The sequence below is a fragment of the Lampris incognitus genome, chromosome 9 (genome assembly GCF_029633865.1).
Source record: "Lampris incognitus isolate fLamInc1 chromosome 9, fLamInc1.hap2, whole genome shotgun sequence".
Lineage (NCBI taxonomy): Eukaryota > Metazoa > Chordata > Actinopteri > Lampriformes > Lampridae > Lampris > Lampris incognitus.
In genome coordinates this window covers 56,171,757-56,199,237 of record NC_079219.1, presented here as the reverse complement: position 1 = coordinate 56,199,237, position 27,481 = coordinate 56,171,757, and the positions used below count along the sequence as shown (strand labels likewise).

The following is a 27,481-nucleotide window of genomic DNA, read 5'->3' as shown; positions in this document are numbered from 1 at the left end:
TATGATGGACATGTACAATGGTCGTATAATAAGAAGACAGGGCATTTTTGAACAAGTGGAAAGATGACATGGATCAAATATTTACATGTAAATTATTCCAATCAGAGGGAGCTTTAAACATAAAGGCTTTGTTAGCTATGGCCTTAAGAGACTGCAGGAACAGAAAAAAAGAGCCATTTAGAGCATCTCAATTGATAATTAGAGGAGAAAGGTACCATAAACGGTTTTAAATAATGTGGGTAATTGAAATGTTTACATTTAAAAATAATCTGCAGCCAATGTCGCAGTCTTCTTATGATGGGAGAGGGCCAATTAAGAGTTTCATGCACTGTACAATGAGGAGTTATGAAAAGACAGCCAAGAACAAATCTGTGTTGTCCATTATAACTATATTGGGAGGAAGAAGATTAGTTTTGGATGCAGCTTGATATACAACATCAGCATCATATGATATCGGTAAAATGAGCTGTAACATAAGCTTCTCTCTAACAGTAAATAAAAAGCAGTTTCTGGATTGGTATAGAACACCAATACCAAGGTTCATTTTCTTCACAATATAATTAATATGTCGTTTAAACAAAAGTTCAGAGTCAAGCGATAGGCCCAGGTATTTGGAGTGTTCAACTCTTTGCAGTGGCGTACCATCAACATAGACAATAACACATGAATAAGATTTAGATTTGGATTTAGTGTTTTAGCGAGTGCCAAAAATCATAGTGTGAGATTTAGATTTATTGAGTAGTAATTTATTACCTGCGAGCCAGTATTTTAGGGTATTAAAATCAGACTGCAAAACTGATTCAATGTATAATAAATTGGTTTTAGATGTGTATATTACCGTATAGTCTGCATAAAGCTGAACACAGCATTCAGAACAAATAATGGAGAGGTGATTAATAAAAATGGAGAAAATAAGTGGACCAAGATATGAGCCTTGAGGCACGCCTCATTGTTGTACTAATGTATCAGATTTGTTTCCTTGTATGACAACACATTGTTTTCTCTTATGAAGATAGTAATTAAACCAAAGTAAAGCATTACCTGACAGGCCATCATAGTAAAGTTTATCTAAGAAAAGGTAGAGGTCGACCAGACCAAAAACTTTGGTCAAATCAATGAAAATTGCACGTGTTAGTTCACTATCGTTAGATGCAGAGAAAATATCGATTGCAAGTTTTAACAAAGCAGTAGTTGTGGAATGACTTGATCTAAAGCCAGATTGAAATGGTGATAAGATATTGTAAAAAAAAATTTCAAATTTATTTCTGATTTTTCCCTTTTTCTCCCAATTTAGCGGCCAATCGATCCCCTATTTTAGTTCAAACACCCACCCTCATACTGCATGTGTTCGCCAACTGCATCTCTCCGGCCGGCAGTCTCGAAGGAGACACATCATCACTTTTGTGACGAGGCGAATCCAGGCAGAACCACTGCTTTTTCCGACACACACAGAGACGCATTCATGTGACGAACACAAGCCGACTCCGCCCCCTCCCGAAGACAGCATTGCCAATTATTGCTGCTTCACTGAGTCTGGCAATAGCTGGATCTGACGAGACCGGGGGGCGAACCCCTGGTCTCCAGTGGGCAACTGCATCGACACAAAGCTGATGCTTAGACCGCTACACCACCGCGGACCCAAGATATTGTAATTATTAAGCTAATATGACAATTGATCATATATTAGTTTTTCAAATACTTTTGCAGTAGGACAAATTACTGAAATTGGTCTATAGTAATCGAGTTCAGTTACATCACCCCTTTGTGCAAGGGGGTGATATGTGAACATTTCCATATGGCAGGTATTTCACAAAGATAAAGACATGGTAGAGAGATCACAAAGAAGGTACATAAGAATGTGAGACGATAAGTTGAGTAGAATTTGAAGAGACAAAAGACATTCTAGTGTGTGAGTGTGTGTGTTTTTTAGAGGTACCATGGACACGATTTTCATTGCTCGCTAACTACAAGAAAAATGCCGGGGAAAAAATCAACCACTATACATGGCCTTCATAGACCTCACCAAAGCCTTTGACTCTGTGAACCATCAGGCTCTGTGGCTGGTTCTGGCAAAAATTGGCTGCCCGGACAAATACATCCGGATACTGAGACTATTGCAGGACAATATGTCAGCCACAGTACTCAGTGGCAGTGGAGATGAAACGGAACCCTTCAGGATTCACATTGGAGTCAAGCAGGGCTGTGTCATTGCTCCTACCCTGTTCTCCATTTTCATTTCTGTTATCCTCCATCTTATGGGTAAACACCTGCCACAAGGAGTCAGAATCATGTACAGAACCGATGGACAACTCCTGAACATCAACAGATTCAGGGCTAAAAGCAGAACCACCACCATATCCATCATGGAGCTGCAGTATGCTGACGACAATGCCCTCGTGGCCCATTCAGAAGAGGACCTACAGTGCATTTCGGATGCTTTTGCCAAGGCATACAAGCAGCTTGGTCTGGCCCCTAACATAAAAAAGACCCAGATCCTCTACCAGCCATCACCCAACACAAATAACCCTGCTCCACCCCCAAATATCTATGTTGACAAAACCAGACTGGAAAATGTGGACCACTTTACATACCTCGGAAGCCTCCTATCCCCCAAAGCTAACATTGATGAGGAAATACACCACCGCCTCAGTTGTGCCAGTGGGGTTTTCTCAAGCCTGAGGAAAAGGGTCTTTGAAAACCATGACCTCCAGGCCAGGACGAAAATTCTGGTCTACAGAGCGGTAGTGTTGCCCACCCTACTGTATGGATCAGAATCCTGGACCACATACAGCAGGCACCTGAAGGCACTAGAGGTACATCATCAGAGGTGCCTCCAAAAAATCCTCAAGATCACCTGGAAAGATAGACGCACCAACACCAGCATCCTGGAGGAGGCTAACATACCCGCTATCACTGCCACCGCCACCATCGCCCAACACCAGCGTCCTGGAGGAGGCTAACATACCCGCTATCACTGCCACCATCGCCCAACACCAGCTCAGATGGACTGGCCATGTCATCCGTATGCCTGACTCTCGCCTTCCAAAACAAGTCCTATACTCCCAGCTTCTCACAGGACAACGTGCCCCAGGAGGTCAAAAGAAAAGGTATAAGGATAACATCCAAGTGAACATCAAAAAATGCCACATAGACTCTAAGACCTGGGAGGACACAGCAACCAACAGGGCGACCTGGAGAAAACTTGTCCGGGAAGGAGCTGCACTATATAATAATGATCTCCGCCATGGTGCAGAAGACAAGCGCAGACTCCTAAAGGAGGGTGTTTCCACCAAAAAGGCCCAAACCAATCCCACGACAACCACCGCCCACCCCTGCCCACACTGCACCAAAATATGCGGCTCCAGGATCGGCCTCTTCGCCCACCTGAAGACCCACAAGGACCAAGAAGGAGGACAGTCATACTCGACTCCAAGTGACCGCTGATGATGATGGATGATGTGTGTGTGTGTGTGTGAGATCACATCAATCTGTCAGTCTGTCTGTCTCAGCATGTCTGTCTCAGAATGTGGGAGGGTGTGCGAGCATGAGTGTGTTCCCGCTCATCAGCTTTTGTCTGTATGTACAAAGGCTTTTAAAAAGCTAGCTTTTTGTCAAGTATTCTTTCTTTCCACTGTGTAAAAAGTGAGTCACATTTCTATCAGCATGTGTGTTCTCGACATTTGCCACTGTGTCCCTTTTTGTCTCCATGAAAAAGGCAGGACACAAACCATGTCGGTAGTAAACGCCTGAGTCTGCACTGCACAGTTGGCTACTGCTGGGAGTCTACAAAGTATCCATTTCTGACTCAAAGTATCGAGTATTCACATTATGTGTCATCAATTAGAATTCTATACGTACTGTGTTTGTTTAACTTAGCTTTTTTTGTGGCTTTTCTCCCCAATTGTACTTGGCAAATTACCCCACTCTTCCGAGCCGTCCCGGTCGCTGCTCCACCCCCTCTGCCGATCCGGGGGAGGGCCGCAGACTACCACATGCCTCCTCCCATACATGTGGAATCGCCAGCCGCTTCTTTTCACCTGACAGTGAGGAGTTTCACCAGGGGGTCGTAGCACGTGGGATGATCACGCTATTCCCCCCAGTTCCCCCTCCCCCCTGAACAGGCGTCCCGACCGACCAGAGGAGGCGCTAGTGCAGCAACCAAGGCACATACCCACATCCGGCTTCCCACCCGCAGACACGGCCAATTGTGTCTGTAAGGACGCCCGACCAAGCCGGAGGTAACGCGGGGATTCGAACCAGCGATCCCTGCATCGGTAGGTCACGGAATAGACCACCACGCCACCCGGGCGCCCCTAAATGTAGCTTTTGAGTATCTTTAAGGTTTGGGAGTTTTCTTCTCCTCCCTCCTGGTTCAGATGAATCATTTTGATGGGCCTCGACCCGAGACCCCAGGGTGGCTTGGCACCATGCTCCCCCAGCCGCTTACGCTCACCTTGGCTCGCGACGACCGCACATTCTCCATGCTCTCGATGCTGCGGATACAGCTGTGAGGGACCTTACTGCAGGCCACTCTCACGTAATCCCAAAAACTCCGAGGGCTCTCGTAGCCAAACCACGTCATCTGACCTGAGATGGAGAGAGACAAGAGACTCAACATAAACCCGTGTGCGGCGTGAAACCTGTGCTTGCAAAAGTATGCTGACGTTGTACATCCCTGTAGTTTTGGGGGGGGTTTGTTTGTGTTTGTGGGTCTGTGATTAAGGTCACGTCCTGCAGGTGCGGTAGCGTTCATTCAGCACTTCCTCTCTTTACCTTTGAGCCGGTGACTGAGGATATGTTCCAGGATAGAAACGAAGTTGGTGAAATCCGGAGATGAATCGTCTATGGTGTCGAAACAGGAGTGGTCAAGCAAGGTCTTCACTGACAACCTGCATTTAAAACAACGACAAAACACAAGAACCAGCACACTCAGTCCAAAGTAAACAATAACTCCATTCATCCAATCATCCATTATCTGAACCGCTTATCCTGCTCTCAGGGTCGCGGGGATGCTGCAGCCTATCCCAGCAGTCATTGGGCAGCAGGCGGGGGGACACCCTGGACAGGCCGCCAGGCCATCACAGGGTCCACACACACACACACACACAATTTAGTATGGCCGATTCACCTGACCTACATGTGTTTGGACTGTGGGAGGAAACCGGAGCCCCCGGAGGAAACCCACGCACACACGGGGAGAACATGCAAACTCCACACAGAGGACGATCCAGCATGACCCCCTCCCCTCCTCCCCCAAGGTTGGACTACCATGGGGCTCGAACCCGGAACCTTCTTGCTGTGACGCGACCGCGCTTACCACTGCGCCACCGTGCCATGTGGTGTGAAAATCCCTGCATGGTCATGATGATATTTTCCGTATCGCCCCGTGCTATTTCAGTCCAGGGTTTGCTTATCCCACACCATCTTACTCCCAGCTATTTAAAAGCTGACAAGACCTGCCACTATTGGGGACCAAGTAATAACAAAAAGGTAACACAACACATTAGTGTCACCAACCGGGGGACGGGGGGGGGGCAATTAAATGAACACACCCGGTCCCCGGCGCTGTAACGAGGCTTTGATCAACCTTCTGGGATTGACTTAATTTTGTGGCAGCCATTACAAAAGACCTCGGCGCTCCTAGTGATGCGTACCAGCTCTGCCTTAATCTGGTTTAAGTAAATTAGGCAGAAAAGCAGAGTTAATGGACGAGGCTGAGCGGGCGAGCGAGTAAGTGAATGACTGAGTGAGTCAGCGAGTGCATTATTCATGGCAATTCTGCCAAACTGTGTGTCACCCTCTCAGTCAACGACAGAGTGCTCTTATTTAACACACACACACACACACACACACACACACACTGAACTTCACCATTTTGTTGAGGTAGGCCCGAGTGCTGATAAGGAAGGTACAACTGTTGAGGATGCAGTCAGCACAGCACTCCAACATGCCCTGCAACACCTGGAACCACCAAACACCTACACTTGCACCCTGCTCATAGACTTTAGTTCCGCCTCCAACTCCATCAACCTGCTCAAACTCTTTACCATACTTTTTTTTGGGGGGGGGGTTCCCCCTTTATCGCCCCAGTTGTACTTGGCCAATTACCCTACTTTTACGAGCCGTCTCGGTCGCTGCTCCACCCCCTCTGCTGATCCGGGGAGGGCTGCAGACTGCCACATGCTTCCTCCGATCAGAGGTGGCAAATGCAGGTCCAGAAAGTAAAAGTCCCAACCATGTATTTGCTCCACCCGTGTGCTAAACATAATCAACCCCACTCACACCCCTACACGGGTGGAAGAAATACGTGGTTCGGATTTGTACTTTCTGGACCTGGCTTTGCCATCTCTGCCTCCGATACATGTGGAGTCGCCAGCCGCCTCTTTTCACCTGACAGTGAGGAGTTTCGCCCGGGGGGGCGTAGTGCGTGGGAGGATCACGCTATGCCGCCCAGTTCCCCCCCGAACAGGCACCTCGACCGACCAGAGGGAGCACTAGTGCAGCGACCAGGAAACATACCCACATCCGGCTTCCCACCAGCAGACGCGGCCAATTGTGTCTGTAGGGACGCCCAACCAAGCTGGAGGTAACATGGGGATTCGAACCGGCGATCCCCATGTTGGTAAGCAACGGAACAGACCGTCACACCACCCGGACGCCCTTCTTTACCATACTCTTGGACATTAACATTTACCCAGCCATATGCCACTGGATTCGGAGCTTCCTGTGAAACAGCACAGGAGCTCCTCAGGGCTGTGTTCTCTCCCCCTGGCTCTTTTCCCTTTACACCACCCACTAAACATCCATGGACAGTTCTGTGAAAATAATAAAGTATGCGGACGACACAACCATGTTAGGCCTCATCTCTAACAATGATGAAACCCAGTACCGCATTGAAGGCGACCAAGCCGTCACTTGGTGCGCAAACAACGACTTCCTGCTTAATACGGCCAAAACCCAGGAACTCATTATTGACTTCCGGTGAATGGATGCCGAATCCCAAAATACCTATACAAATAGATGGCGATCCCATCACCACCCCCCGGCTCATTTAAATTCCTTGGAATCTACATCAGCAATAACCTGAAGTGGAAAACTAACACTGAACACGTCACTGCAAAAGCTCAACTACAACTTTACTTCCTTAGGCAGCTTAAGAAATACCGGATCAAGCATCAACTTCCTGTTCTGTTCTACTCGGCCATCATCGAGTCCATCATCCCGTTCTGTTCTACTCGGCCATGATCAAGTCCATCATCACATCTTCTATTACAGTATGGTACGGCAACACAAACAGTCAAACATGGAAAACAAACTACAGTGGATTGTCAACAAGGCATCCAAACTCATAGGCAACCCCCTCCCCTCAGCTGAATCTCTACACACTAACCGGACTGTAAAGCGAGCAAAGAAGATCATCTCCGACCCCTCACATCCTGCTCATCACCTCTTCCAGCTCCTTCCCTCAGGGAGGCGTTACAGGTCACTGTCCACTAAGACTAAACGCTTCACTAGTAGCTTTCCCCCCAGCTACCAGGACTCTGAATTCCTCCCTCCAGTCCCCTCCTCACACATTACTGACATACATGTTTGTGTTTTTGTGAGTAATATGTTCTGCATCACTGCATTGTTTCGTGATAAATGTGGAGTATCTGCTGTTGTCCACGTATGTCTTGTGCTGCAGAGTTTTTACATCTTGTCCCGAAAACAGATCCCACCGGCCTCGGTCGCGTGGCTAATAAACGATCCATCCATCTACCCACACATCATGTATCGCCTGCCAGATGCTTCTAGAAGAGCCATTCCTCTCAGATGCCATTCTGACTGACCTCCTTTCCTCGACACTAAATTAGTGCCCTCCACCCGTCCCTCTTGCTCTCCGTCTCTCAGACATCCAGAGCCACTCTAACCCGATAGGCCCACGTACTACTCCACCCTGTAAAGTCTATAGGGATATGATCGGGAACGCACATAGAAAATAACCCCCTCTAAAGTATGATTCCCTCTAGAAGGGTCTAGGCCTTTTGCATTAAACAAACGATCCTTTAATGTCAACTATGAACAAACAAGCAAAAAAACAAACTTAAAAACACCTATTCATTTTTTTTCTTCGCTTGCCAGAAAACACAACAACAGCAACGACGACAATGACGACAAGCAGAGGGATTGTAGTTCCAATGGGATTGGAGCGGCTTCTTTCAACAGTTCGCCCAAAATCCTTTTCTCTGCAGAAACTTTGCCACAGAACTGACAGCACCAGAGTTATGACGGAAAACTGAAGCAAGTCTCCAGGCCTGGGTCATGACATCGCCACGTCCTTTCAAAGCCCGCGGTGTCTCGCTATCCGGACAGATGCTGAGTGATACACACACAACTGTGGGGGGTTTGATGGAGCGTGCTATAATCCATAATCCCAAACCACACAAGAAAAGAACCCGCGGGACCACGTGACAGGCCAACAGCCTGGAAATGTTCAACTTGTTGACTGGTTCTTGATATTCTGTTGTGTTGCTGTAGTAGTAGTTGCGGTAGTATTACTAGTAGTACTAGTGGTAGTAGTAGTACTAGTGGTAGTAGTAGTAGTACTAGTGGTAGTAGTAGTATTAGTGGTAGTAGTACTAGTGGTAGTACTAACAGTAGTAGTAGTACTGGTAGTGATAGTAGTCGTAGTATTAGTGATACTAGTAATAGTAGTAGTGGTGGTAGTATTAGTATTAGTGGTCATAGTGGCAGTAGTAATAGTAGTATTAGTTGTAGTAGTGGTCGTAGTAGTTGTAGTGGTAGTGATAGTGATAGTAGCAGTAGTAATAGTAGTAGTAGTAGTAGTGAGTGGTAGTAGTGGTCATAGTGTTAGTAGTAGTGGTAGTGATAGTAGTAGTAGTGGTAGTGGTAGTGATCGTAGTAGTAGTAATAGTAGTAGTAGTAGTGGTAGTGAGTGGTAGTAGTGGTCATAGTGTTAGTAGTAGTGGTAGTGATAGTAGTGGTAGTGGTAGGGATGGTAGTAGTAGTAGTAGTAGTAGTGGTAGTGAGTGGTAGTAGTGGTCATAGTGTTAGTAGTAGTGGTAGTGATAGTAGTAGTAGTGGTAGTGGTAGTGATGGTAGTAGTAGTATTAGTGGTAGTAGTGGTCATAGTGTTAGTAGTAGTGGTAGTGGTAGTGATGATAGTAGTAGTAGTGGTCATAGTGTTAGTTGTAGTGGTAGTGATAGTAGTAGTAGTGGTAGTGGTAGTGATGGTAGTAGTAGTATTAGTGGTAGTAGTGGTCATAGTGTTAGTAGTAGTGGTAGTAGTACTGAAGCTCACAGTACTGATTCGGAGGGACGCTCGTCTCTGTATTAATAAAACTCTTCCTGACATGTCCTGCTTTTCATTTACACCTTATCTTTTACATTCTGAGTCAATTTCCTCCCTTCATTCAGCTCTCTGTCATCCATCCTTTCCTCCCCGCTCCTCATCCTCAACAGGCCGCCTCCTCCTCCACCCACGGTGTCAACACACAACCGAAAGAACGGAGGAAGAATCAGCAATTACACATGACGTCCCCCTGCAGCACAGACGACAGGCCCCTTGTTCACTCTGGCTGACGAACACACAACGTGCTGGAGTGACACGTGTGTGTGTGTGTGTGTGTGTGTGTGTGTGTGTGTGTTAGTGTGTGTGTGTGTGTGTGATCTTTGAGATGGTGTATGCTAAACCCCAGACAGCGTCCGGATGTGGGCCACCTCAGGCAGTGATGTGACTCTGACGGCCTTCTTCTGGCCCTGACAAAATGAATGTGAGCCTGAAGTGGCCCACATGTATAACAGCAAATATGGCCCAAATATGCCAAATCAGATGTGGGCCTTTTCTGGCAAAGATGCGGTGCTCTGGGCAACACGTGATCTGGATGTGACCCTGAAGGGGCCCGTGTGGTAAATGGTGATTAAGGCCCAAATATCACAAAACACATATGGGCCACCTTTGGCAAATATGTGGCACATGCAGCATTGCTATGGCTTGGTTCTGGTCCAGATCTGGCAGACAGGAGCGGACCGCCCAAGTGCCATCGCTCCACGCGGTATGTGGGCTGGATGAAAGTGTCAGTGTGGTACGGGTCCGGGCCACAGCAATTTTGCTATCTGGGACAGACCTTCAAGGCATCCAATCAACAACAACAACAAAAAAAAGACACTGCAACAACAAAAAGCCATTATCAACTAAAGTTGTCTCCATCAGCATGTAGGCTATGACGTCAGGCCGGCGCAACGCAAAACTCATCATGATAGTGGAGGAGGAAGAGCGCCTGCAAAACATTACATGTAACCCCGAGCAAATCTGCCATCAGTATAATGAGAGGGTGCAGAATCAAATCACCCCGAGAGAGAGAGAGGGGGGGGGGAGAGGGGGGGGGGAGACGCCCACTGCACTGTTGTAACCAACTCATTCATGAATGCACATCCCGTACACCTCCTTTCTGCGGAGAATGTAATCAGAATGGAAATGTGATTGCATGGATGTGCGATTAAGGCTCGCGGGGGCTGCCGCTGCTGCTGCTGGCAGCGGCGCGTGTGTGTGCGCGCGCGCGCGCGTGTTGTTGGTACTTTCGATACTAGGCATAACCATCACGTGGCTACATATCTCTATGTCAGTATCATCATTATCATCCTTTAATTCGTTGATTTATCCAACAGATGCGCTGAATAAGTCGATCATACTTTTTTTATGGTTAAAGTCATATGCGTTTAATGATGATGATGATGATCATCATCATCCCATCTGCTCGTTATAACCGGCGGATGTGGAACTGCCTACATAAACATGCATCCGTGCATGCATGCACAGATCCGTCTGCAGCTACTCGGAGCAAAATTCAAACAAACAAACAAACAAACAAATAAACAAACCAACAAAAAGCTCCGGCCGCTGTTGTTAATCAACTCATTTTGCCATCAAAGAAAAATCACCCCCCCCTGACGTCACAGTTAGTCCTCATCCCCATCCAACGCTGATTAAAAAAAAACAACCCCATAAACTAGTCCCGATCTTGCCAAACCTGCACACGGCGAGCAGATTCCTCCTCTCCACCGCTCCGCTCCTCGCGGCTCCGCGGAGCCCCAGGCTGAGCGACGCCATCCCCGGTTAACTCCTCTGTGGAGCCCTTCTTCCGGTCTGCCGCTGCAGGTGTATGGAGGCTACGAACCCCCCCCCCTCCTCCTCCTCCTCTCTGCACCGGCACGGTGCAATCTCTCCCGTCCGTGCGGAGCAGGAGGGACCACGCTGCCCGTTGTCTCGCTCGGCTGTGGGGGGCTGGCTGGCTGGCTGGCTGGCTGGCTGGCTGGCTGGACGGGAGTGGTTTGTTGACGGGAACGGATGATCCCCCCTCCCGGCGTCACTGAGGTACAGCTGGAGCGCTGAGCTGCTCCCTCTCCGCCGCCGACGGTCGCTTCTTCTGAGTCATCGCGGAGGGGCGCGACGCTCCCACGCTTTGACGAAACGGCCAGCCCGGTTCTGAATTGCGCGCAGCTGCGCTGGCTTTGAGTCCATATGCTTATAATCGACTGTTGATCGACGTTGCAGGTGATCTTAGGTCGTGTCTTCCAGTGGAGGCTGGCCGGTACGGGGCGCTGGGGCGCCGCCCCCCCCCCTTCAAACGTCAAGACATGAAAATCTACTTGAATGTGTTAGATATGTGATGCAAATAATGAGGAAATAAAGGTGTTTTTTTCAGTCTGTCAGCAGCCATTAAATATTGGTTCAAATGGTATTTGGTTGATTTCTGTCTGAATATTGTAGCGACTTCAGGGGGGGGGGGCAGCCGCCACAACCGGGGCGCGAACCCGTAATCTCCTGCACCGCAAGCGACAACGTTAACCAGTCGACTAAAAGTTCCGACCTGTTAGTGCCGGCCACACCACACCTTATGTAAGCCCTCAAACCTGTGGCGAGCAGGTGACCCGAGGCTGCCGTCTAATTGCTTTCTTCAGGTTTTCCAGCGGGGGCGCAGTTCTGTGCCGCCCCCCCACAAGACACGCCCACTTTTATTGGCAGCGAATTGGTATTGTTTTTATCTAATGTGATTGGACAATTCTCGTGGCCGTCAATCATGTTCACACCCACCACCACCACCACCACGCCTCGTCTCGACTGTCAATCACCCACCGTCTACCAACCCTGATGAAATCTATAGGCTGCATCGTCCTTCTTAATAACTCTGTGACTGTGCGGACATTAAAGCAGGTGTCGGGTGTGCTGCGCCAAGGTACATTGCGCGCGCCCCCCCCCTAACATTTTTAGCACCCGCCGCCACTGGATTCGTGATCTTCTGGACAAAGTCCTGTGTAACCTGTACATTTGGCGCCTAAAGTGATCCCGATTCGGATTGTTTGTGTAGAACTGGCGGGGCTAAACATAAATTTGTAGGCAGGTGTTTCTGAACAGTAACAGATCTGCACAATTCCCCAAAACATTGTGGATACAACACCTGAAGTGGGAACAGTTTCTGCTGTGAATTGATAGAATATATACACTACCGTTCAAAAGTTTGGGATCACCCAAACAATTTTGTGTTTTCCATGAAAAGTCACACTTATTCACCACCATATGTTGTGAAATGAATAGAAAATAGAGTCAAGACATTGACAAGGTTAGAAATAATGATTTGTATTTGAAATAAGATTTTTTTTACATCAAACTTTGCTTTCGTCAAAGAATCCTCCATTTGCAGCAATTACAGCATTGCAGACCTTTGACATTCTAGCTGTTAATTTGTTGAGGTAATCTGGAGAAATTGCACCCCACGCTTCCAGAAGCAGCTCCCACAAGTTGGATTGGTTGGATGGGCACTTCTTTGAGCAGATTGAGTTTCTGGAGCATCACATTTGTGGGGTCAATTAAACGCTCAAAATGGCCAGAAAAAGAGAACTGTCATCTGAAACTCGACAGTCTATTCTTGTTCTTAGAAATGAAGGCTATTCCATGCGAGAAATTGCTAAGAAATTGAAGATTTCCTCCACCGGTGTGTACTACTCCCTTCAGAGGACAGCACAAACAGGCTCTAACCAGAGTAGAAAAAGAAGTGGGAGGCCGCGTTGCACAACTGAGCAAGAAGATAAGTACATTAGAGTCTCTAGTTTGAGAAACAGACGCCTCACAGGTCCCCAACTGGCATCTTCATTAAATAGTACCTGTTAGAGCCTGTTTGTGCTGTCCTCTGAAGGGAGTAGTACACACCGGTGTAGGAAATCTTCAATTTCTTAGCAATTTCTCGCATGGAATAGCCTTCATTTCTAAGAACAAGAATAGACTGTCGAGTTTCAGATGAAAGTTCTCTTTTTCTGGCCATTTTGAGCGTTTAATTGACCCCACAAATGTGATGCTCCAGAAACTCAATCTGCTCAAAGAAGTGCCCATCCAACCAATCCAACTTGTGGGAGCTGCTTCTGGAAGCGTGGGGTGCAATTTCTCCAGATTACCTCAACAAATTAACAGCTAGAATGCCAAAGGTCTGCAATGCTGTAATTGCTGCAAATGGAGGATTCTTTGACGAAAGCAAAGTTTGATGTAAAAAAAATCTTATTTCAAATACAAATCATTATTTCTAACCTTGTCAATGTCTTGACTCTATTTTCTATTCATTTCACAACATATGGTGGTGAATAAGTGTGACTTTTCATGGAAAACACGAAATTGTTTGGGTGATCCCAAACTTTTGAACGGTAGTGTATATGTGTGTGTGTGTGTGTGTGTGTATATGTATATATGTGTGTATATATGTATATGTATGTATATGTGTGTGTGTGTATATATATATATATATATATATATATATATATATATATTGTGTTTGCCTTTTTCCTGGTCGAGCGGTTTGGTTAATGCCTTCCATCTGGCAGTGTAGCTCATTGATGACGTCATGGTGGTACAGTGGAGAAGAGTGACACCTAGCGGTTCCGGGGAACTCAGCAGACACAGTGGACCTCGTTTAACAACAGAGGGGGGGGGGGGAAGATTATCTCCGCCAGCCTGCAGAATGGGGCGGGGTCCACGTGTAGCCTTAACCCTAACCCCCGTCCCTGTTTAGCCCCGCCCAAATCTGACGAGCGAACCAATCGAATCAAACAGTGGGTGGGATTAAACGTTCCGCGGGGCGCAGCCGGGCAGTAACCTGGAGGGGATTGTGTGCGTTTAATCTCGTAAACTACTGGACCTACTTTAAAATACTTTGTAATTTTTTTTTTGTGCACTGTTATAACTGTACGATGAAGGACCTCTCGTGGTGACACTGGTTAAAAACCTTCGAAAAACGTTCGTTCTCGTTCTCGCCGCTCCCTCTCCAAACCCATTCGCTAGCTCGCTTGGTCAACGCTGCTTTCAGCTGCTGCCCGATCTGAGTCAGCCATGCGCACACAGCGCCGTCGCCACCCGGAAGTACTGTAGTCTTTTTTCTTTTCTTTTTTTTTGGCCAAAATTTTCTTTCTTTACACCAAAGAGGTATAGTAACGATTGTCATACACACAAAAAAAAACAAACGTAAAAAAAACAACTTTGTACAAACCAGAGGAATCCAAAGTGCGTTCATTGTGCGTCCTTTTAGGGTTCACTTAAAATGTACTTCCTTTAAGTGTTGTGGTGAGCTGGCGTGCGAGAAGGAGTCGAGAGGCAGATCTCTTCAATGGCAGCTCCTGTGTCCTATACACCGCACGACCCCAGGACTCCCAGGCCGGGGGTGCTCTTTTATTTACGCACCAAAAATGGCTACCGAACAATGGTCCCCCCCCCCCCCCAAGGGCACTATTAAAAACGTTAGCCTTAGTCACGGTCCTACAGTTAGTCAGTCATTAAAATGGTTGCCTACTTAGTCCGAGTCGAATCCCCAATCAAACAACACAACAACAACCAAAACATGAACACATCACTAAAACACAATTTTAACATGAACATTAGCAGTCCCATCAGCCCTTGCACTCCCCCAGCACAGAACTACCGACAGTCAGAATGACCACTTCCCCCGGTCACTACATAGCCCCCGCCTGAGGGGTCAGTCATCCTCAATGACCCCATCACCCAATACATAGTCCCTCAAATGTGCAGGGTGCCGTCGCTGGCAAACAGCCCACCTGGGGCTCACAGGAGGCATAACTGGGGGAGAGGCACACTGATCGGTGCATGGGGTGCTACTGTCGCCCCCTCCCCAACAACAGGCGGCACAAGGGGGCAGTATGGGGAGAGTCTGTCCTGGTGCAGCACCATCATGTGCCCCTGGCTAGGCATGAAAGGCATGAAAGCCTGCCCAAGGCACTGTGTGTCACGGGCCCTCTTCTGTCGCACTCCGGAGCTGGCCCAGGCCCGGTGGGTGCAGGAGTCACAGCAGTACACATGCAGCACCACATCTCATCGACAGCCCGGCCAGTAGAACCTCCCCCTAAGGCAGTGAATGGTCTTGGCGTTCCCGTAGTGCCCCACCCCACCAAGCCATGGATCATCTGGAAAACCTGGGAAACCTGGGGATGGAGTATATGGGGCACCAAAAGCTGCAGGAGGTCATTTTCTCATCCGAGAGCTTGCCACCTCCAGTACGCCAACCCGTTGTCGAGCTCAAATTTGCCCCATTGAGAGTGGTAGGCCTATACCTCGGGCCCCAGCTCTGACACCTCTGTCCACTTGAGGTGCCGCCCGGTCTCCAGCCAGCCCCTCACCGCGCCAGGGTCACGTCTGCCTCCTGCTGCTTCCTCAGTTGCTGCGTGGTCAATAACAACCACCTTTCCTCATTGCTAGCAGTCTGGACGGCAGCCACCACTGTCTAGCCCTGTCTAGCCCTGTTCCTCTTGCTGCTGGCAATACTGGCACTTAAATGTCACACAGGGGCTCTGCGCCTCCTGGGCAGCAGCTGCTTAACGACTGGCTCGTTGGTCTTTGGGCCTGGACGTACACACATGTCATGAGCATGGAAGTGTAAAGCGAGGGATGCTAACTGGCTAACAAGATGCTAACCAACAGTAATTTCAGGGCTGTTAGCATTTCGTGACCCTCATTTAAAAAAAAAATCACTTTTTCAAAGTCATGCAGTGAGATAACAGAAACTCAAACATATGTCAGTGACAACACTTGTGTTATACACTATGCTGAAACACAAAATCAGCAATCACAGACAGGAACGAAGGCGGCAGAAAGAGGACTTTTTAACACGGAGGTGATGGGGAGAACCTGCTGAGGCGAAGTGGAAGCGGATGGAGCTTCCTCTCCAAGCTGCTGTGTTGAAATCCGGATGTAAACACTGGAGATCTGTGATCTCAACATTGTGGTCTTCTAAATACTGGAGGGCTACAGTATTATTACTGCTCTGATGAAGGTCTCGGGCCTAAAGCTTAGCTCATTAAATTTAGTTTTGCATATAGTAACTGTGCAGAAGTTTATTTTTTCCATTTGTATTTCACTTTTGCTGTGTGCCTCCAGCACCTTTTTTTTTTTGCTGTTGTTGACTGATTCGTAGTGTGCGGGTGTTGTCCCATAGCCTTCTAAATATTAGAAATTAAGATTTTCCGAACGTCTGTGCAGGAAATAACTTTTGTCAACAGTCATTCCGGTCTAAGAATACACTCTGCATCTACACAAGTGAACTAATAAATGGAAACAATCCCACATTTGTTTACATGGAAATCTCTGCAGTTCAGCTTTAACTCCCACTTGGGAAATCCACAAGTATGCCCTCACTGGCCGATATGATTAAATACCATCTCTTTTTTTCTGTTGTTTAAAGAAAAGTTTAAAAACACTAAAGGTGGGGCGTCCGGGTGGCGTGGCAGTCTATTTCGTTGCCTACCAACACGGGGATCGCCGGTTCTAATCCCCATGTTACCTCCAGCTTGATCGGGCGGCCGTATGGACACAATTGGCCGTGTCTGCAGGTGGGAAGCTGGATGTGGGTATGTGTCCTGATCGCTGCACTAGTGCCTCCTCTGCTCGGTTGCTGGTTCAGGGAGGAGGAGGAATAGCGTGATCCTCCCACGCGTACGTCCCCCTGGTGAAACTCCTTACTGTCAGGTGAAAAGAAGTGGCTGGCGACTCCACATGCATTGGACGAGGCATGTGGTAGTCTGCAACCCTCCCCGGATCAGCAGAGGGGGTGGAGCAGCGACCGGGACGTCTCGGAAGAGCGGGGGAATTGGCCAAAATTCCATTGGAGAGAAAAAAAAGGGGGGGGATTTGGTTGGGGGGGGGGCACAAAAGGTGAGTTGACAGCACAGAAGTTCTGTTGCAAACTGTACCAAAACTCATAAAGACGACTGTATGAATTCCTGTGACGCAGCACAGCCTCTGGGCTGCAGGAGGCATCAAGGGAGTGTTTCAAGGGTGCACTCAGGAAAACCTAGGCCCAGTTTGGGAATGGGGGGGGGGGGAAAAACTAGGATTTCTTTTCAAACACTGACAGGAGACACATCTGACACATTTCACCGCCATCAAGACCGATGATTTCCGTGTGTTTAGAGCTTTACAGTGGTGATAGTTGACAATAATTCACCTGACTTTGCACGACCTTTGACCCGCAACCTTAGACGACATTACCAGTTACATAACGCTGTGAATAATTTCATGAACTGAGGCTTCACGTGTACACTCCTCTATGTGACCGCTGTTCTTGGGTTTACCTGCTGTGTGTGTCTGTGAGACTGTTTTGCTTTTTTCCTGCGGTTTGCTGAATGGGACGGTGCCGCTCTGAGGTAAAGCTTGGGGAGGGTGCTGTCTAATGCTATCTAAGGCTGGGCAGTTATTTGAAAAGGGTCATTCACTGTATTTCAGTGATACTGTATCTGTATGAAATTCGGATACTCACGACACGCCGTTGTTTACTGAACGAATAACGACCAGCTATCGCCTACAGTGATTGTATATTGAGGTCTGAAATGTCTGAGGGAGTATTATGAAAACTAGTTTTGGATTGATATTGTACTTTACGTCGCAAAAGGTTAAATGTGATGAGCCGCAATTGGATCCTTAAAGCATTTTTATGATAAAATATTAACTTCAAATTGCTGTTATTATTGTAAACAGGCTGCAACGACACATTCGTCTTAACGTGAGACCCCGTCACTGTGGCCTACTCCGATCGCCAGCGCTGGCTGGAACAGTTAGTGTCGCATGGGAAGTGATGCGTTTTACGTCACATCCTGTTACTGTTAGTTGCCGCTAGAGGCCCGGTGGACGCCAACGCTAATTCGCCTTGTAATTCAAAATGTCGTCTTTTTTTAACGTAGTCCGTAAAAGCGTGTAGTGTGTTGATCCACTGTGTACGCTTGTTTGTCGGACTGCATTATAAAGGCTGCAGGTGCAAATTCTGACCAGGGTCATGCAATTTCGGCAGGTTATCACAGTATTTTGAACGTGGTATTTTTCCGTATGTAAGCGCATAGCATGATATAGATGGATCTTCTTCTTCTTCCGGTTTATACGTCGCCTGTTTCCCGTCTGGATATCGTGTAAAATTCCCTTTGATTATTGCGATAATGATATTTTCCATATCACCCAGCCCTATCACTACCCAACCGTCCACCCCCTCCCCACCTTTTTTTTCCCCCTCCACAATTTTTACTTGGCCAATTACCCCGCTCTTCCGAGCCGTCTCGGTCGCTGCTCCACCCCCTCCGCCTATCCGGGGAGGGCTGCAGACTACCGCATGCCTCCTCCGATACACGTGGCGTCACCATCCGCTTCTTTTCACCTGACAGTGAGGAGTTTCACCGGGGGAACATAGCACGTGGGAGGATCACGCTATTATCATAATCCTAACGGGTAAGAAAATTGGGCATATTTCTTAAATATTTTTTTCTTGCACCCCATACCGTAGCCTCTCACCTGTATTTGAACACTATCGATAGAGATCCAAGTGTGCTCTTGTCACCTTTGACACACTTTTGATAAAAGTCTTTCCGACGTATCAGCTCGATTTTTATGGGCTATGGCTAAGCTAAAAGCACCCAGTTAGGATATGATGTAAATGCTACGCAACCTTAGCTACTCAATTGAAAATGTAAAGCCAGCACCAGGCCTACTCCCAGTTACAAACGTAAGGCAAGGATCCTGTATTGTTTTGTTCAAAAGGGTCACATTACAGTTGTGTTGTCCCCCACATTTATGACACTAAGTGTCCTTGGAAAAAAAAAAGTCCTGTACATCCCATCAGCAATATTCGGGTTTTAACTTCAGTAATAGACTAAATGAGGCGTAGACTCAGGGCTGTAAATGATGTCAACTGGTGTAATAAGAGGCGCAACACCACGTGAGGCACTTAGAGATAGAGAGAGAGGGGGGGGGGAGTGGAGAGCGAGAGAGAGAGAGAGGGGAAGTTGAGAGCGAGAGAGAGAGAGAGAGAGAGAGAGCGAGAGAGAGAGAGAGAGAGAGAGGGGGGAAGTGGAGAGCGAGAGAGCAAAAGAGTAAGAGGGCAGTCTTTGGCTCAGCACACAGCAGCCTGGGGAGCGAGGGGTGTGGGGAGCTTGACAACGGGAGAACGGCGGAAGGTTATGCCAACGACAAAAGCGCCGTCTGATTTCACGTGAACGTCCTCAGTCTCCTCTCAGAGAAGATCTCTCCCAAGGGGGGAGTTTTCCACACGTCTCTGCCACTGTTTATCACTGACGTCCTGTGTGGCCCCTGCGTTACAGGGGCAATATTCTTCTGTATCTTCACTGTGAGAGACACCTGATATGGACAAGACAGAGGAGGTGGTCATGACCAAGGCCAAAAGTGAACAAAATGGGGAAATAAGGTAAAGATATTTCAGTTTCTCTCCCTCTCTTTTTCCTACTTTTTTCCAGTTCATCCATCCATTTAAAATGCACAGAAAGTAGATGTTTATATTCAGCTTAAAAGGAATTTCCGTTATTTCGTTGATTGATTTCGGTGAAATGCAAATGAGAAACATGTTGTTGATTTCCTACCTCTAGTGAAAGCGAGGACCAGGACAAAAAGAAGGGGAAGAAGAAGAAAGAGAAGGAGCCAAAGCAAGCAATGGTCGGCCCCATTGCCCTGGTAAGCACATCCAACACTCTGCTGTCATTCTGCTGAACACCGTGACTCAGGTTGGATTCAGTCTTTTTGTTTTGGATGGTTTCTACCAAGTCATTACATTCATTTGGGTAATTGACCCTTGGGGTATGTACATTTCCTTCACAAGTCCTTGAGTCGGACGATGTTATATAATTTTTTTCCCAAACACTATAGTTTATGGAAGGCCGTTTTATCACTTCTTCATTTTAAGGCTGTAGTCACTGAAATTTAAACACTACTACTTGTTTTGGAAACACTAGTTGCTATTCTGACTGCCACTAGTCACTGCTGTAAAGTTGCTAGTTGCTAAAATTTAGTTACTAGTGGTAGTAGAATAAGCATGAATTGCCAGTTTCATCACGACTAGTCACTTTTCAGTTTTACTACTAACAATTCAATAAGCACTAGTTATTTTATTTTATTTGCTAGTAGCTAACTTAAAAAGCACTGCTCACTCTTCTTTTTTAGCAACTAGTAAGGTCACAATAGCGACTAGTGTTTAATCGTTAGCAGCTAGTGACTAAATGGCCTGTAGTCCGCCAGCTAAATGCAACCCACCATTAAAAACATGCCTGAGGAGGTGTCCGGGTAGCGTAGCGGTCTATTCTGTTGCCTACCAACACTGGGGTCGCTGGTTTGAATCCCCGTGTTACCTCCGGCTTGGTCAGGCGTCCCTACAGACACAATTGGCCGTGTCTGCGGGTGGGAAGCCGGATGTGGGTATGTGTCCTGGACCCGCACTAATGCCTCCTCTGGTTGGTCGAGGCGCCTGCTCGGGGGGCAGGGGGAACTGGGGGGAATAGCGTGATCCTCCCATGCGCTACGCCGCCCCCCCCCCGGTGAAACTCCTCACTGTCAGGTGAAAAGAAGCGGCAGGCGACTCCACATGTATCGGAGGGGACATGTAGTCTGCAGCCCTCCCCGGATCAGCAGAGGGGGTGGAGCAGCGACCGGGACGGCTCGGAAGAGTGGGGTAATTGACTGGATACAATTGGGAGAAAAAGGGGGGGGGGGACATGTCCGAGGTGATTCAGCATTAGCCACCAAACACTAGTATTTATTTATTTTTTGAATACTAGTCACTGTTCTGTCACTTGTCACTATTTTGGAGTTACTAGTTGATAAAAAAAAACATACAAGGTATAAAAGTACATTTTTACTCATCTCAAAGACAACTCCATTAGTAATTATAAATTAGTCACTAGTATATAGTTGCTAATTCCGTGATTACTAGTGAATGTCCTGTTACTATTACTACTGTTACTAGTTACTATTACTACTGTTACTAGTTACTATTACTACTGTTACTAGTTGCTTTTGAATAAAGCCTTGTCGTTTTTCAGAAGTGACTAGTAGCTATTCAATTTCACACTGAACTTCAAATCAGCTTTTTCAATTTGACGAGTCAAATCACAACATCTGGTTGTGACTAGTCGTATTAATTCACTAGTGTTCAAAAATATACATCAAGTAAAAACATATATGTTTATCTTTATTTGGAATAGAAACCAGATCTCATTTAAAAAATTCTACGTGTCAAAACTGTAGCGGCTAGTAACAATGTAATCGTGACAAGTGAAATCAACTAGTCATTGATGACTAGTTACTAGTAATTAATATATAATGACTAGTAGAATTGGATTAATAGCTAGTCCTAACTAAATAGTGGCTAGCAGTTAATGAAAAGTTGATATCTAAAATATGTGGCAGCCCATAAGGTTCAATTGATAAGCAGCTTGGTATTTTCCAAGTAAGAATACACGAGTGCCCAGCAGTGGCGGCGGGCCAGTAGAGGGCGCTGGGGCGCCGCCCCCTTCAAATATCAAGAGATGAAAATCTACTTAAACGTGTTAAATATAATTTAGTTGTATAATGCAGATAATGATGAAATAAAAGTGTTTTTCAGTCTGTGAGCGCCTGTCAGCAGCCATTAAACATTGGTTCAAATAGTATCTGGTTGATTTCTGTCTGAGTACATATACTTCCTGGGTGAGGGGCACCAGCCAAACCATACCTTATGTAAGCCCTCAAACTTGTGGCGAGCAGGTGACCTGAGGCCGCTGTCTGATTTGTTTCTTCAGATTTTCCAGGGGGCGCAGTTCTGTGCGCCCCGGACACTCCCACTTTTATTGGCAGCGAATTGGTATTGTTTTAATGTTTTTTGATCTAATGTGATTGGACAATTCTCGTGGCTGTCAATCATGTTCACACCCACCACGACGCCTCGTCTCAACTGTCAATCATATACCGTCTGCGAACCCTGATAAAATCTACAGGCTACTTTGTCCTTCTTAATAACTGTGACTGTGTGGACATTTAAGCAACCGTCAGGTGTGCTGCGCCAAGGTAAATTGCACCCCCCCTCCCCAAAAAATTTTTTTTCGCACCAACCACCACTGGTGCCCAGTGCCTTCAAATTAAGTAACAGTAACTAAAATAAAGTAACTTTTGTTTATTGAATTGTTACTTGTAAGTCAATTTTTTTTTGTATAAAAGAGAAAAGTGACTAGCTATAATCAAATTAGTACCTAGTGCTTATTCTAATAGAACTAGTATCTAATTTTTAGTAACGAGTGACTTTACAATGGTGACTAGTGACAGTCAGACTAGCGGCCATAATAGTGTGTCTGTCTGTGTCACCGTGTGTGTGTTTTGTCTGTGTGTTTGCTTGTTTGATCTATATTTACATTTTTGTTGGGGGCCAAGATGTCCTGAAAAGAATAGAGAGTAAGGAGCGACTTGGCCGGGGTTGGTCAGGTTGGATCAGAGCCGGGCTAACCGAGGGCCGAGCACAGCGGGGATGCCAGCGTGCGTGTTTGTTGGCAAACCTGAACTCAGATCCGAAGTTGGAGGGGAAATGATGAGAGAGAGAGGCTGGGCCTGCATCCTCCTGATGTTTGGGTGGGCTCCGGCAGCCCCCCACTGTGACGGCATAACAACTGCCCCGAGTTTGAAGTTTCTTCCCTTCCAGAGAAATGCAACCGGGCAACGCATTCACTGTTGTTTTGCTTGTGAACAGTGGATTCATGGCAGCATTCATTGCTCTCAGACTCACGACTTAAAGAGATCGGGCCTTTGATGTGGACTTTGAATTTTTTATTTTTTTTTGCAAATTCTGAGTCATTTTTTAAAACATTCTTAAAGTAAATTTTCCAAGACTGGCCATTTTTTTAAGCTAATGGTTATGTTTTAAGTTTATATATTTTATACATTTCCTTATTTTCATCCTCATCTTGTCATCGCATTTGTTGTTTTATTGGTGTGTTTTATTTGTTACTTCTTGTCTTTTTTCTTTTGGATTTTTCCCCCTTTTTCTCCCGAGTTGTACTTGGCCAATTACCCCAGTCTTCCGAGCCGTCCCGGTCGCTGCTCCACCCCCTCTGCTGACCCGGGGAGGGCTGCAGACTACCACATGCCTCCTCCGATGCATGTGGAGTCGCCAGCCACTTCTTTTCACCTGAGGGTGAGGAGTTTCACCAGGGGGACGTAGCGCATGGGAGGATCACGCTATCCCCCCCCCAGTTCCCACTGCACCCTGAACAGGCGTCCCGACCGACCAGAGGAGGCGCTAGTGCAGCGACCAGGACACATACCCACATCCGGCTTCCCACCCGCAGACACGGCCAATTGTGTCTGTAGGGACGCCTGACCAAGCTTGGGGTAACACGGGGATTCGAACTGGGGATCCCTGTGTTGGTAGGCAACGGAATAGACTGCTACGCTACCCGGACGCCCCTCATTTGTTACTCCTTGTGAACAACTTTGTAAAAGTACAAAAAAGCACTTGAGAATAGAGCTTATGATGGTAATTACGAGGATGATGATGATTATTATTACAGATACTGATGTCTGCATTCGTACACCACTCTTTCCTGTACCAACATTTTGAATACTGGCCCTCCTTGCTTCTTGACTCTCCTCCCTACTTATCGACCTGTCTCGGTGTAGTTCAGGTTCGCGGATGGCTACGACATCGGACTGATCCTTCTGGGAACGGTGATGGCCGTGGCCAATGGGGTCGTGCTTCCTCTCATGTGTATTGTGTTCGGCGACATGACAGACAGCTTTGTGGATGACTCCAAACTGTCCAAGAATATCAGCCATCCTGGTGAGTTTTCACATCCACACACACACACACGGGCACAGATTCACAGCACTGCACACACACATGCATATTACTACGCCCATCGATAAGATGGTTTTATTCTAAAACAATTGTTCATGTGCCGTTGAACATTATCTTCCTCAGATGTAACCCTCATGGCCACTAACACCACCCTGGGAGACGATATGAACAGGTAAGACTTCTACTGAGAGGATAATCTCATGAGGACATAAACCTACATCAGATTAAGTCATAAATTGGTTTTTTTTTCTAATTATAAGAAATGTCACCCCATTCAACCTCTGCTGGACATGAGAGTAAATTATGTATCTTCTAAAAACAATAGTCTTAATATTATTCATCTTATAATAACAATACAGTAGTCTTATAATCTTATGTATCTTATAATTACTGTTGCCATATATCTCTTATGTGTGCTTCGATAACGATAGTCTGGAGATTCAGAGGTGCCTTACCCTGTGCTTCTCTCACCCAGCTATGCCATCTACTATTCCATCATGGGGGCGGTGGTGCTGTTGGCAGCCTACATTCAGGTGGCCTTCTGGACCCTTGCAGCAGGGCGGCAGGTGAAACGCCTCAGGAAACTCTTCTTCCACTGCATCATGCAACAGGACATTGGCTGGTTCGATGTCAACGAGACCGGAGAGCTCAACACACGGCTGACGGAGTGAGTGGCAGAATGCAGTGGAGACAAACTGTACGAAGTCGTGACAAACCGTACGAAGTCGTGCAGGCAGTACACATAGAATACTGGGAAATCCTCGTGTATTGTTGGACCTGTAAGTTGTTCCTGGCTACCTTGGTGGGTGGAGCCTGGGTTAGATGATTGATTCCTGCAAGGACCACTCACGGTTAGAATACGTCAACTTGGGGCCGTCCGGGTTGCGTGGCGGTCTGTTCGGTTCCCTACCAACATGGGGATCGGCGGTTCGAATCCCCGTGTTACCTCCGGCTTGGTCGGGCGTCCCTACAGACACAATTGGCCGTGTCCGCGAGTGGGAAGCCGGATGTGGGTATGTGTCCTGGTCGCTGCACTAGCGCCTCCTCTGGTTGGTCGGGTTGCCTGTTCAGGGGGGAGGGGGAACTGGGGGGAATAGCGTGATCCTCCCACGTGCTACGTCCCCCTGGCGAAACTCCTCACTGTCAGGTGTAAAGAACCGGCTGGTGACTCCACATGTATCGGAGGAGGCATGTGGTAGTCAGCAGCCCTCCCCGGGTCGGCAGAGGGGGTGGAGTAGTGACCAGGATGGCTCGGAAGAGTGGAGTAATTGGCCAAGTACAATTGGGGAGAAAAAAGGGCGGAAAATCCCCCCCCCAAAAAAATAGAATACATCGACTTATGGTACTATGAAGCATTTTGAAAATGAGCGTTAACTAAATTGAGATCATTTGTAAGTTACATTTCAGACGCACAAATGTTGTTGCACTGCCGGAGGTCATTGGCTGCCATCTTTTGTTTTTATGTAACCTCTAAACAGCGATATCTACAAAATCCAAGAAGGCATAGGGGATAAAATGGGGATGCTAATCCAGTCATTCACTACCTTCTTCACGTCCTTCATCATCGGTTTCATCCGAGGCTGGAAGCTCACTCTTGTCATCCTGGCTGTCAGCCCTGTGCTGGGTATATCAGCCAGTCTCTTCAGCATGGTAGGTTCACTCACGCTTGTTTACTTTCTGTTCGTGCCATTTCTCTAACACGCCTTCTATTTGCGCATTTGTCATCACATTGCGCCCCATCTGCCCACCCCCCTCTGTGTAGGTGTTGACGTCTTTCACATCTAAAGAGCAGACTGCATATGCCAAGGCCGGAGCTGTTGCTGAAGAGGTCCTGTCCGCCATCAGGACCGTCTTTGCGTTCAGTGGTCAGACAATGGAGATCAAGAGGTGGGCTTGTTGCGTGTTTAGGTTTGCATGCATGCAATCGCTGTGCTATTGCTAAATTATGAATTATATGTCTTGATACATGCTCAGTAATCCAAGTAAGAAAATCAAAGAAGAAGAACTAATGTCCCTTTTCCACTACATGGTACCGGCTTGACTCGACTCGCCCTTTTTTCGTTTTCCATTACTGGAAAGTACCGGCATTTTGGTAGCTGTTACCACTTTTCTGGTACCACCGTTGTCGAGGTTCCAAAAAAACTGGAGCGGGTAGCTGGTACCAAAATCAATGCCAACCTCTGATTGGTCAGAGAAACGCGTCACTGCGTCATCAATGCACGCATGGGATATCACCCGGCATTTTTAAATACCGAAGCGGTCGAAACAGAGTTATCTTCCATCCATCCATTATCCAAGCCAGATGCTGGAGCCTATCCCAGCAGTCATTGGGCGGCAGGCGGGGAGACACCCTGGACAGACCGCCAGTCCATCACAGAAATTGAAAGAAGCCGTTCTGATGGCCAAGCGGCATAAACCGCCGTTCTTGCAAGCCATTCGTCATGTGGCTGGGAGGTTTGTATCCCAGACTCGCCATAACCGGTGACAGACAGAGCGTCCACGAGGTAAGGCATTCGTTAGGCCACCCTCACCCGAGGGATAGTGGGTGTAGATCGGTGTAGTGTTCTGGGACTCGTCGTTCTCCAGCGACCCCTCTGCCCCGTCCGGGCGCCTGCAGCCAAGCAACCGAAAGCATTCTCCCTACGCCTCCTTTGCAGCTTGAAGGAAATGCAATCCATGCGAGGCTTCAGCGTGTAAAATAGCAAGAGCAGCCGACACGAGTTTGAAGGAAGCTGTTGTAACGACTATCTCCTTCCTGTGGAAACGTGAGCCGGGGGAGTTACTCTACAAGAGTTCCGGCCATATGCCATTGGGTTAATTTGGTGGGATAAGAGGAAAAACTAGAAATAAGTAAAACATTTAAAAAAAGAAATTGAAAGAAACAGAGAGCTGAAAATCCAGGGGGCACTGTTACGGTAATGGATAAACGACACAGAAGCGAGTGGAGTCGAGTCAAGTCGAGTCGAGCTGGTACCATGTAGTGGAAAAGAGGTACAAGTGACCTCAAGTCACTTAGCTGAGTGATGAAACATATCTGTCAGTAAACGTTGTAGCCAGATGAACTGATTCAACCTTCTTTGATCATGTACGATGTGCTAACTTGAACAATTCTGGGTTACAATTATGTAATTGTACCCGTCATTGTAACAACTGAGAGTTTGTGAGACTGAAAGTCTTGAGCCATGAAAGTAATTGAATCTGCTTTGACGTCTGAGCTAATGGTCTCATAAAGGCTGCACCAGAAAGTGATCCAGCCATCAAAATAACTCAATAACAACACTGGCCAGTAGAACGATCTGATCAGTGTTTGCTCTCCGCACACGGTAATGGTACATATT

The 27,481-nt window shown here is 47.2% G+C and overlaps 2 protein-coding genes across 2 annotated transcripts in view; one reads left to right on the top strand and one right to left on the bottom strand.

The window, feature by feature from the left end:
* The window catches only part of rundc3b (RUN domain containing 3b), a 20,185-nt gene extending 9,075 nt beyond the window's left edge, over positions 1–11,110 (bottom strand). Inside the window, exons 1-3 of the mRNA XM_056286480.1 lie at positions 11,031–11,110; positions 4,774–4,889; positions 4,454–4,587 (exon numbers count right to left, since the gene is read on the bottom strand). Coding sequence (XP_056142455.1) covers positions 4,454–4,587; positions 4,774–4,889; positions 11,031–11,110 — 330 coding nt within the window. The remainder of the gene's footprint in view (positions 1–4,453; positions 4,588–4,773; positions 4,890–11,030) is intronic.
* An 8,352-nt stretch (positions 11,111–19,462) lies between these two features.
* The window catches only part of abcb4 (ATP-binding cassette, sub-family B (MDR/TAP), member 4), a 40,701-nt gene continuing 32,682 nt past the window's right edge, over positions 19,463–27,481 (top strand). Inside the window, exons 1-7 of the mRNA XM_056286551.1 lie at positions 19,463–19,736; positions 19,921–19,999; positions 23,966–24,146; positions 24,282–24,315; positions 24,619–24,810; positions 25,622–25,793; positions 25,906–26,030. Of these exons, the coding sequence (XP_056142526.1) occupies positions 19,675–19,736; positions 19,921–19,999; positions 23,966–24,146; positions 24,282–24,315; positions 24,619–24,810; positions 25,622–25,793; positions 25,906–26,030 (845 nt within the window). The 5' untranslated portion in view covers positions 19,463–19,674. The remainder of the gene's footprint in view (positions 19,737–19,920; positions 20,000–23,965; positions 24,147–24,281; positions 24,316–24,618; positions 24,811–25,621; positions 25,794–25,905; positions 26,031–27,481) is intronic.